The sequence below is a fragment of the Carassius gibelio genome, chromosome A25 (assembly GCF_023724105.1).
Source record: "Carassius gibelio isolate Cgi1373 ecotype wild population from Czech Republic chromosome A25, carGib1.2-hapl.c, whole genome shotgun sequence".
NCBI lineage: Eukaryota > Metazoa > Chordata > Actinopteri > Cypriniformes > Cyprinidae > Carassius > Carassius gibelio.
The window spans coordinates 14,989,621-15,002,429 of NC_068395.1; the positions used below are offsets into that span (position 1 = coordinate 14,989,621).

Sequence of the window (12,809 nt, forward strand, 5' to 3'; positions counted from 1 at the left end):
AACCTCCATCAGTCAGAGTCACAGTGACTGCACTGATACAGCTGAGAGATACTGCAGCTGCTGATGAACACAATCACACACAACACTGATCAACACAAACACTAATATCACATTATCATTACAATCAACATTAATCTTTTATTTCTGAAGAGAATGAGTCAGTGTTTTAATATAATCATCATGTTTCATGTGTAATATATTAATACAGTCAATCAAACTGAACAGACTGCATTGAGTCACTTCTGTTGTCTGGACGTGATGCTTTCTATTTGAACCACAGAAAGATTTACAATATTACATAGTTGCAGTCAAAATGATTCATTCTTGATGTATGGTTATTATTACTTGTATAAAAGTGTTTATATATTTTCACCCTCTCATGGTGAGTTTGTCTGTGTGCTGCTTGACTACAGCAGAAGTGAAACTGGTCTGTTTCAGTTCAGATCATGTAACCAATCAAACAGAGACACTGGGAGTGTGGACTGAAAATCTCATTTACATTGTGAGTGTGGAGTGATTGTGATCCTCTCAGAATAGAGCAGCTCTGTCTCCAGAGACCATGTTCAAACCCCAAGAGCTTTATTTGACTAGATTCACTGCTACTGATCGAGCTTCTGAAAAACACCTGGACAAACACTACATGCATCTTGATCTGTTAGTTGAATGATGTTGTCAGACACAAATGGAGATTGTTGAGAAGCTTTATTGAATGTTGCAGCAAACACAGCAGATTGAAAGATCAGCCAGTGCTTTGACACTAGAGCTCTCTTTCAGTATTGAGTTGTAAATGACTACAGCTGCAGCACTAGACTCATGTGAATCCTGCCTGACACAGGACACTCAGATACACGCATCTTAAGGGGGGAGAGAGCAGCGCTCACTGGAGAAACATCAGCACTGCGAGCGACTAACAGCGACTCTTGTGGAACGAGGCCTCATGAGGAGCTCCATCATGTGTTACTCTGCAGACGTACAGCTCTCCCTCTTCCCAGCGTGCTTTGCTGAGGGTCAGGACACTACTGCGGCTGTAGCGTCCGTCCTGCTCACTCTCTGCACTGGTCACAACCCCCTCGGTGACCTCTGAGCCGTCCAGTGTCCAGCTCACCAGCGCCCCCTGTGGAGAGTAAGAGCTGAGCAGACAGAGCAGTGCGGCTGAGTCTCCAGAGATCTGCAGAGAAGAGGGCGGCAGCAGAGACACTGAGGGCTTCACTGTGGGACCAGCTGCAGGAGACAAACACAACACATTCACAAACACAGAGAAAACACACTGCAGCTCCAGCACTCTTCTGCCCTGCAGCATTCACATCATTTCAACATGCCTTTCAGCAGCAGACGTGTGAGATGCAGTAACAATCACAACAATCTCATCATTCATCTTATTCAACATCACTACAGCTGATATATACACAATATACAAACTACACAATCACTAGATACATACTATACTATATAAATGAAACATCATAAAATGAAACCAAATGTACAATGACACTGACTGGTATAATTTCAGTATAATTTAATATATTGTCATAAAGTTCTTACATTATATCTTACTTGAACTTAAAATGTTTTTACAGACTTTTGTTTTTACTTATTTTTTTACACTTTTCAAACTATTACAATGCAAATGCAAATTATTTCACAATATTTCAAAAACATTCCTAAACATTCATATATTTTGTATTTTGTATGTTTTTTAATGCACAATATGAGCAAAAGAGATTCAAAATCTTTGAACTACAAAAACTATATTTGCATTCTGATGACAAATCTTTATATGATCAGTGTAAAAATGCATGAAAATATATCAGCATTTTGTCATACTAAATTATAAAACTGATAATACTCAAAGTGAGACATTATAGTAATGTGTTTGGACAATAATTGTTTGCTGAGTATATATAAAGTTATTTTGAAGCTCTTAAGGTGACAATAAAATAATTTCTATTAAACATTAAAATCATTTAAACAATATTTCAACAATTTTAAGTTAAAAGATCCAGACTTACCGAGCACAAGTTTAGTTCCTCCACCGAAAGTCCACCACAGTGAAACAATCGAATGAAACACTCGAACAAAAACCTCTATTCCACTCGAGTGAACACAAACTCCAGCAGAGAGAGAGAAACAACACTTCAACACACTGAGAGCACAAACACCTCAGCTGCTGACAACACTCAGACATTTAGTTTGACAAAATGCTTTTCATAAAGAAAGAACAAAGACAAAATATTTTCTAAATATTTGTTATTGCTTGATAAACAATGACATTCTTTTCATAATCAGTGGAAGTTTTTATAACTTCAATTTATAATAGACAAGATTCAGTTTGAATTAATATCCTACATTTCTCACTCATTACCCTGTCATCTGCTTGCATAATTTTATTTTAAAGAAATATATTTGATGACTTCTGAGATGACCTTAGACCTCTTTCATCACGGATGACGTCATGGAGTTTCTCATAATGATTCTTCTGTTGTTCATATGCAGCTCAATCATGATTCACAGAGAAACCTGCAGCTTCAGACAAAAGAATCAAGACTCATTTGTTCATGTAACGTTTTTATAAAAAAGGAAGAAAAGAAAAGAAAAGAAAAGTAAAGAAAAGAAAGGAAAAGAAAAGAAAAGAAAAGAAAAGAAAAAGGTATCTGTATCTTGTAGTGAGTCTCCTTCTAAAACTAAAGTTTTCAACTGTCATCATTTTTAACAGAATGTTTCCTGTCCATTTTACAATTTCAGACCGACATGAGGATTGATGATAGACAGAGAGACACCATGAACTCTGATTAGAGATTTACAGTCAGTCCTGATACTTTATGAACAAACTCACAATTCACTCTCTTCTTATAGTGGTGTTGATTCATCTAATAGAATTTATAGAGTAATATATTCTGTAACTCTAGTCTAGTATATCAGTCTTGTAGCAGCTCGATCTGTTGTGAATCCTGCCCACTTCTTTGCATCATCAGCACATGCTTCAGTGCTCTGAGAGAGTTTATAGTGCTGTGAGTTTAACACTTCATGACTGAGAGCAGAACAGAACACAATCTTCATCATCACACAAGACACAACAACAACAATGAACAACATCATCATCCTCATCTGGACTCTCACACTGTTTGCTCAAGGTTTGTGTAATACAGTTTTAATTATGATTATTTGTTCTCTGAAGTGTAAAATATGAATAATTTACAGTTGTTTCTTAATGTTATTCTTGTTCTTTCTTTCAGAGAGTAGAGGACAGTACACTGTAACTCAGAGTCCATCAATAACAGCAGCTCAACCAGGACAAGAAGTCAGAATAAACTGTAAAATCAGCAGTTCAGTGTATGCTAATAATCGTTTAGCCTGGTATTTACAGAAACCTGGAGAAGCTCCTAAACTCCTCATATATCTTGCATCAACCCGTTCCACTGGAACTCCATCTAGATTCAGTGGCAGTGGATCTAACAGTGATTTCACTCTGACCATCAGTGGAGTCCAGACTGAAGATACAGGAGATTATTACTGTCTGAGTTTCCACTATCCAAACAGTAAAAATGTGTTCACACAGTGATAAAGAGTCGTACAAAAACCTCCATCAGTCAGAGTCACAGTGACTGCACTGATACAGCTGAGAGATACTGCAGCTGCTGATGGATGACAACACAAATATTATAGCAAAAATTAGAGAGAGTTAATACAATATTTATTTATTTATTAACTTACTACACTTATTTAATAGGTGTATACATTACATTATATCATCAATCATTAATTGTGTGATCATTGTAAAGTGTAGCCAGTATTTATTTGTCTTATTCATCTAAATCAACGAATAGAAGAACTATCAAACAGATCACACACCGAGGCCTGATGTGACTCACATGACAGTATGAACTTCAAAAACAATTAATAAATTGGAAAATTTCCCCAGGCCACCACATGTTCATAATATGTTATGTTCTGTAATACGTTTTGTTTCTACAGGTATTTATCTGTGAAATATAAGCTAAAGCTCTGATACTTTCAATCAATAAAAAGCTTCATGTCACAATGCATGATGGGTGTCACCATAGCTCAAAAACCATCCATGATTCCCAGCACACATTGTGGTATGAAGAAATTATGCCTAAATATTATTATTATTGCTGTTGTAGTAGTATTTATACAAGGTGGAATAATAGTTTTGACAATAAACAATTTGCAATTATGTTGTTGTTTTATAGCAATATTGTTTATTTACCAATTTTGTGCTATTAACAAGAGTTACACATTAATTGGTTTTCTTTTATTTTCTTCTGATTTCAGAGGAGGCACTGTGACTTAGCCTGAAGTTAAAACTGGGTCAAACAGCTACAATCGAGTGTAGTATGGATGTAGGACTAACCTCTGATGACTTGGGCTGCGTTTATCAATTACTATTAATCTTAGAGAGTCATTTAGCACTTAACACAGTCGCACGTAGCAGTGCTTTAAGTGCTACAGGGGTCAATATCTGTTTGTCACGTGCTGAAATGTCACCTAAAAGATTGGTTTGTAACAGTAGTATACGCTGTTTTATTAAAATGTTAACCTAATGCTACGTTCCAGACAACTATATAATAACAATTATTATATTATGGTGTATAACATTATACTTTACATAATAATACATAATATACTTTTTTTGCATTTATATTATATTGCTTGCATGTTGCTAGATATTTCTACCATGTTCTAGTATTTTGCAGGGGTGTGCATGTTAGTTTCTACCTAAAACTGTTTATTTTCAGCAGACTTACAGTTATCATATTGTAAATATAACAGGATTTGAGTGAGCCAATGAGGAACGGTACCTGTTGGAGAGAAGTTTTACAACTGTTTGTTTCTATGGTGTCTTGCATATCTTATATTTATCTTTAAGGTTCTTATAAAACTAATGTGTTGCATAGGTATCAAAATATAATATAAACTTTCATTTAGATCATGAAAATACAAACTCATAGATACCAAACATCATAAAGATTAGGTTATATGAACTAGTGACTCATCATAAACATGTATAAAACATACGCAGTACACAAAAGACAATATACAAGAACAGTAACAGCATACACAATGCCCTAAAGTAAATATGAATGAATTAAAAGAAAGGTTTTTCTATGAATTAATTAGAGAAGAGTTCCTTTTCATGTGCATTATGTGTCTGTTTTTAAGAGACTTGAGTTAAGAGTTGCTTAGACACATTCCAGGGCACCATAAACCTAGTGTTATCAGATAGTGTGGCTTTGGTTGCTATGGAACCAGGGGCCTGTTCTGCCTTTCTTGAGGTGATCGTTGCACTTTTGTGGAAAGGTCCATAGACCCTATGGTTAGATGAGGGTGCATTAGATATTGTTTGTTAAATATAACAAATAGTTGTGTGTCTGATTGGTCCAAATTCTATATTTGTTAGCAGCTCAAGCTGCAAATCCTGCCCGCTTCTTTGCATCATCAGCACATGCTTCAGTGCTCTGAGAGAGTTTATAGTGCTGTGAGTTTAACACTTCATGACTGAGAGCAGAACAGAACACAATCTTCATCATCACACAAGACAAAACAACAACAGTGAACAACATCATCATACTCATCTGGACACTGTGTATATGTATTTAAGGTAAATTAAAATTAGTCTAGGTTTCAGTGGGCAGGTGACTGTGACTCAGACTCTGTTAAAACAGTTCAGATTGGTGGTACAGTCACTATAAACTGCAAAACCAATTTAGAAGTGAGAGATGCCTGTACAGGTTAATATACTTGTATGGCCTGGTACCATCAGAACCCTGCACAAGCTCTTAAAGGCTTGATTCATTCTGCAAACCAAAGATATCCAAACACTCCATCTAGATTCAGTGGCAGTGGATCCAGAACAGATTTCACTCTGACCATCAGTGGAGTCCAGACTGAAGATACAGGAGATTATTACTGTCAGAGTTACCACTACCCGAGTAGCACATGGCTGTTCACACAGTGATAAAGAGTCGTACAAAAACCTCCGTCAGTCAGAGTCACAGTGACTGTACTGATACAGCTGAGAGATAATGCAGCTGCTCATATAAACATAGTCACACACAACACTGATCAGTGAACAAACACTAATAACACAATATCATGACAGAAGATATTTTAACAATCTAAGAGCATGGTCTTAAGCGCACGGCGCAGGTACACTCAGGGGATGTCCGAATCCACTTTTGCTAGTTTATTAATGGAAAAACGGTCAGCGGGTACAGGCGCGTTGTCTAAATGGGTTGTCCCTATTCTCTTAATGAGTAATGGGTGTTTTTTTGGTGTAATGTGAAATTAAACCTTTCAGATTGTCATCTCCCATTCTCATTGCACTCGTGTCATGGCAGATTTGATATTTACACGTTGGAATTTGAAAGAGCAAAGAATTAGTGCATCTCCGGAGATGAAATGGAGCTGCTCATGCGCAAGCAATAGGTAGCCTAATTCTGATGCATGCAATGGCAGTATATTATGACATGTAGGTATTTTTATATTTATATAATCTTTTATTTTTTCATAATTAAACATTTTTGTGTGATGCTGCCCTGTGTTTTATAAGCAAAGTGAACTGACAGATTGGGATGAGCCCAGAGAACTGGGTTAGTTTGGCTGAGAGAAGGTCAGGCATGATGGAATTGAAGTCCAAACTGGAGTCCACAAATAAAATCCTTGTGTAATTCCCAGTTCTATCAAGATATTGCAGAACATAATGCAGTCCCATGTTGACTGCATCGTCAGCAGACCTGTTTGCTCTGTAGGCAAACTGAAGATGATCCAGCAAGTGTTCAGTGATGTCTTTTGGATAGGCCAAGACCAGTGTCTCAAGTGCAGATCAGAGAGACTGCATGACTATCTGGGGTATCGTTCAGACACGGTTCAGTCTGCATGTGGACAGGGGGTTACATACTGCTTGACTTTTCAAGAGGAACAATCGCCGACAACCCTGTCCTGTCCGCAAACTATGTTTCACAACAAAACACATGAGAAGTGACAAGGAAATAACAAGATCACGACTGTGTGACCGGAGTTTTCACGTGAGACCAAATAGTCTGTGCGCTGATTTGTGAAAAGTATAAAAAGAAAAATACATTATCAAAATTAAGTGATAGTCTCTCTAGCTTTGAGTGTTTATACTTCCTTTAGAGCAATTTTCCAGGAGGAATTGATTGGGGAGATGCAGAGAGCAAGAGCAAAGCTTTGTGTTCTTGCAAGAGTTGGAGGTAAATTAATAATATTGCAATGTGCTGCTGCTGCGGCTGGTCAAGCAAATGCTTCTAATTTGTTTACATTTGATATACTTGTAAATATCTATATCAAAATACTGATATTCTGGGGCCGTATTCACAAAACATCTTAATAGTTCCTAAATTGCCTATTTAAGATAAACTCTTAAAAATAATGTGCGTGTCAGTCCTAATTTTAGGATTCCTACATTTGAGTATTAATATTTAAAAGAATTTCACAAAGCATTTTAACAAATTAAAATTGTCCAATTACCTGTGGCAGTGGCTTTCATGGGTTCATACTTACAAATGATTGAATAGAGTAAAAAATCGTCTCAAGGTTACGAATGTAACCCTGGTTCCTTGAAGGAATGAGATGCTGCGTCGAGCGCTTTGGGGAACGTCCCTGACGAAACCGACTCTGAATATCGTGTGCCATCTTTCCAATGGAAGGGTGTGACGTCACGGGCGGGGTGACGTAGCGACCAGGAAGCTATAAAGGCACCTGCCACGCAGCTGGCTTCAGCATTAAGTAGGGAAGCAAGCGCCGGCAGGGGTGCCGGGAGTATGGCTCTGCGTCTCAGCGTAACCTTGAGACGTTCCTTTTCAGGAACTCGAGCTGCGTCGATCGCTTTGGGGAACGATGTGCCCACGCTGCCACACTTCCAAATCCCTGCCTAGTGTGTATCCGAAGAGCACAGCTAAGACGAGAGAACACATGTCCAAGAGGGACACACCTGCTAGAAAGGCCCAGGGGCAGCCATACCCCGAGTAGAGCGAGCCTTGGCTCCCAAAGAAAGGGGAAGACCAGAGGACTCATAGGACTTGTTGATAGCCTTGACTATCCAACGACTAAGGGTCTGCTTAGAGGCAGGGAAACCCTTTTTAGGAGGACCATAGCAAACAAGCAATTGGTCAGATTTTCTCCACAGCAGCTCTGTGGACGTATGCGTCCAGTCCTCGAACTGGACACATACAATTTAGCTTCTCCTGGTCTGGCTCCCGAAATGGAGGAGGGCAGAAGGCCTGCAGTACTATGGGTTGTGGAATAACAGAGGGAACTTTAGGAACATAACCCGCTCGAGGGTATAAAAATGCTTTGGCCATACCAGGGGCAAAGTTTTAGTAGGTAGGGGCCACCGAGGGGGCCTGAAGGTCTCCAACTCTCTTTAGAGAAGTAATAGCCAGTAATATTCATGAATCAGCTCAAATGGAGCTTTCCAAAGAGCCTCTAAACACCACAACCAAGTCCCAGGGGGGAACACGGGACCATACTGGAGGTCTTAGCCTCAACGCACTGTGGAGGAAACGTGTAACTAGGGGGTGTCTACCCACTGACTGACCGTTGAAAGGGACATGGTAAGCAGCTATGGCCGCCCTGTACACCTTTAAGGTGGAGTGAGTTAACCCCGCAGAGAGCCTAGCTTGGAGAAACTCCAGAACTGTACCAACTGGGCAGTTAACAGGGTCAAGCTGGCGGCCTCTGCACCATGAGGAGAAGGGTTTCGACCTCAGGGCGTACAGTTTCCTCGTAGAGGGAGCTCTGGATTGGAGTGGGGGGGGGTCTCAACAACCTCGGTTGGGAGACCGGAAGCTATGAGCTGTGCCCCCTCAGGGGTCACACAGACAACTTCCACAACTCCGGGCGAGGGTGAATTATTTTGCCCTGCGCCTGAGAGAGTAGATCTGTCCTGATCGGAATCTCCCATGGAGAGCCGTCGAGGAGAGAGATCAGATCTGTGAGCCATACTGGGCCCGGCCAGAACGGGGCTACTAATAGAAGACGGACCCCGTCCAGCCGTACTCTCACCAGAGCTCCCGGGAGCAGAGTGATAGGGGGAAAAGCGTACAGACGAAGCCTCGGCCAGGTCTGTACCATAGCGTCCAGTCCCAGAGGAGCTGTATTAACTAGAGAGAAACAGAGGGGACATTGCGATATCTCTTGAGTCACAAAGAGGTCCAAAAACTCTCCATATCTACTTCACCACCTTGGGGTGAAGCCCCCCGGGCCTCGGCCCCTGTCTCGACAGTATGTCTGCTCCCACAGTAAATCTCCCAGGAATATACACTGCTCCGAACACAGAGGAGTTTGTCCTGGGACCACAGAAGGATCTGGTGTGCCAGCTTGTACAAGGGGCACGAATGCCGATCTCTCTGGTGACTGATATAAGATATCGCCAATGTGTTGTCGGTGCGCACCAACACATGGTGACCTCTCAGGTCTGGGAGGAAATATTTCAATGCTCGATGCACAGTTAGCATCTCTAGACAACTGGTATGCCATGTCAGATGGCGACCACTCCACAGACCGCGGGCAGGGTGGCCAGTCATGACTGCACCCCAACCGGTGAGGGATGCGTCTGTCGCTAGCGTTACACGGTGACCAAGAGCTCCCAGCACCGGGCCCTGATTGAAGAACCAAGGTTTCTTCCACATGTCTAATGGACGAAGGCATTGCCGCGTGACCTTGATAGTTAGTAATGGATTCTCCCTCGGGGAAAAACCCCTTGGTCTTGAGCCACCACTGTAGGGGTCTCATGTGCAGGAGGCCAAAGGGTATCACGTTGGACGCAGCTGCCATAACCCCTAACAGTCTCTGAAACTGTTTGACAGTGAGTGACTGGCCTTCTTTGACTCTCTCGACTGATGTGAGGATCGACTCGATCCGAGCAGGAGACAGACGTGCCTGCATCGTGGTCGAATCCCATACTACGCCTAGATAGGTGGTTCTCTGAACTGGAGAAAGTACACTCTTCTTGCCGTTTAGTCTCAAACCCAGCTCCCCCATATGTGCGAGAACGACATCTCAATGTCGAACCACCATTTGCTCTGATTGAGCTAGAATCAACCAATCGTCGATATAGTTCAGAATGCGGATGCCCTGCATACGGAGGGATACCAGAGCCGCATCTACATATTTCGTGAACGTGCGGGGTGAGAGTGCTAGGCCGAAGGGAAGTACTCGATATTGGTAGGCTTTGCCCCCGAAAGCGAACCTCAGAAACCTCCTGTGTTGTGGAAGGATGGATATGTGGAAGTATGCATCTTTGAGATCTATTGTGACAAACCAGTCCTCGGATCTGATTTGAGCTACAACCTGTTTGACAGTGAGCATTTTGAACTTCAGTGACATTACTGAGAGGTTTAGATGACGTAAGTCTAAGATCGGACGCAACCCCCCATCCTTCTTTGGAACTATGAAATACCGGCTATAAAACCCGGACTCCCTGCCTAGAGGAGGGACCACCTCGATGGCCTCCTCCCTTAATAGGGTATTCATTTCCTGTTCCATAACCAGAGCCTGCTGGGGGCCGACTACTGTCGGTGTAACCCCATTGAATGACGGCGGTGGATGGCCGAACTGAATGCAGTAGCCTCTTTCTACCGTGTGCAGGACCCAATGAGATACATTTGGTAGTAGTTTCCACGCTGCTAACAGATGTACTAAGTGAATCAGTCTCTCGAGACTGACCTCTGGTGTAAGAGGCCCTCGAAGGGGCGGCGAGCATCTCAGCTCCGCTACGCTCACGGGCGGAAATAACTGAGAGCAGTGCTCGCTGGAAGCGGCTGCGCCGTGAAACTCTGGCAGGGTTGGCAGACCCACCTCCCGAGGGCACTGAGGTGAGACGGGCACCGTATAATGAGGTGGACAGCGCTCTACCCCAGTAGGGGCCGCCCTCTGTAGTCGTGACTGAAATGCGTCATGACTTCTTGGCCGTGGACCTCCCAGCCTGAAGTACAGCTCCATCGGATTCGTGTGGAGGGGGCTGCTCCCGCCCAGTAGTCCCTCCAGTATATCTAACTTCACATGTTCAATAACTGTCATTAAATTCCTCAGAATTTAAAATAATCAAACAATCAGACAAGTAAACACGGTCTAGATTGTTATACAATACACATAGAAGTGATATATTAACTTTTCAATGTCATTCAATTTCTCAGAATTAAATGTAATCAAATAATCAGACAAGTCTAGGTCTAGATTGTGATAAAGTACACATTGAAGTGATAGAACTAACTCCTCCTTAATAAATGGAGTTTAAATAACCAGACACGTGGTCGTGTCCAGCTGCAGTCCACTCTTTGTGAATCTCCCCCACATTTTTGAATGTGTTTTTGTTTCACAATCCTCTCCAGGGTGTGGTTATCCCTATTGCTTGTACACTTTTTTCATCACATCTTTTCCTTCCCTTCACCTCTCTATTAACCCTCTGAAGTCGATTAATGCGTATCAATTTTGATCGTACATATAAGAGCATGGCCGCGGGAAGTGGGGGTGCTGGGGGTGCTGCAGCACCCCCTAGTGACGAGAGGGAGATAAAAAAAAAATGTAGGCCTATTAAAATATTTGTAATGCGCTTGTAACATTTATTTTTTTTGGCAACAAGTGTGGGATCAGCTTTGACTAGCCAAGCAATTGTAAGTAGTACACTATAGTATTTTTTTAAGGTGGTGGGGATGGAGATGGAGAGTATTATTTCGTTCGTGTGTTCTTTGTGTAATGGTTGTGGAGAACTGTTAAATAACGTTTAAATAGTAGGGCTGGGTATCGATTCAGATGTTCCAGATCGATTCGATTTTGATCAACAAGCTCTCAAATCGATTCTATTGCGATCCTCGATTCGATTTCGATTTTCGATTCGATTTTCTATTAGAGATGTAATCGGGCCTTAAAATATAAGCCCGACACGTCCCGAGCCGACACGTACATTTTGATTGACAGCTTTTTAAGAGCCCGAACCCATTTACAACCCGACATTATTCAAATGTGCGCAGCACACAGCTCTTTTGCCTTTTGTCAGGAATGAGTCATTTATACATAATTTAACATAATTTATACATGACTAACGTAATAGGCCACTTTGAAGTTTGAACAAAGAAATAAAATAAGTCCTCTGTAACATCGTAACATCTCAGCACTCTATAAATAGCCCTAAGGTATAGGCTCATTTAGCATATAAATAGGCCAACGCACCAATAAAAACAAGTCTTTCTTAAAAAATTTAATTAAGATAAATTATAAATTAAGATGGGTATTTGGCAATAACGAAATGAATTAAGATAAAGGCTCCGCCGGATTTGCTTCGCCATAGCAGCTGACATAATAAAATAATAATGCCAACATTAGCTTATATAGCCTATTCTGTCTACATTATGCATTTAAGACTCAAGTAATATTTAGTTATTATTTGAAAAACATTTACTCACCAAGATTAGGTAAGGCTTAAGTGTTTATGTGGAGGAAAATCACTGAATCCACTGTAGATGTCTTCAGCGTGCTCCTGCGCTCACTGATGGTGCGTCATTATTCACTCATTATTCTCATTATAAACAAGGTCAAAACTTTTCCAAACCTCAGACTTTGCTTTAGTTGCTGGTGCTACCAAAACGTAATCGTCAGAAGCAAGCCTCCGTTTCAACTACTCAGCATACATTTTCGCATATTTCTCACGCTAATCGAAACATTACATGACCGCTCATTTACCGCACAAGCCCGAGCCCGGCACGATTAGTTCGATTGGCAATGGGATTCTTCACACTGCCTGAACATGTGCAATTGTGCTTTTGAAGACT

General features: G+C 41.3%; 2 gene segments (V, D, J or C); one reads left to right on the top strand and one right to left on the bottom strand.

The window, feature by feature from the left end:
- The window catches only part of LOC127947189 (Ig kappa chain V region 120-like), a 1,188-nt gene extending 793 nt beyond the window's left edge, over positions 1–395 (top strand). Inside the window, exon 2 of the V gene segment in view lies at positions 1–395. This exon is cut by the window's left edge and continues 342 nt beyond it.
- LOC127947158 (immunoglobulin lambda constant 7-like) overlaps positions 1–12,809 on the bottom strand; it is a 142,324-nt gene that overhangs the window by 18,320 nt on the left and 111,195 nt on the right. Inside the window, 1 exon segment of the C gene segment in view lies at positions 2,083–2,108. Coding sequence covers positions 2,083–2,108 — 26 coding nt within the window.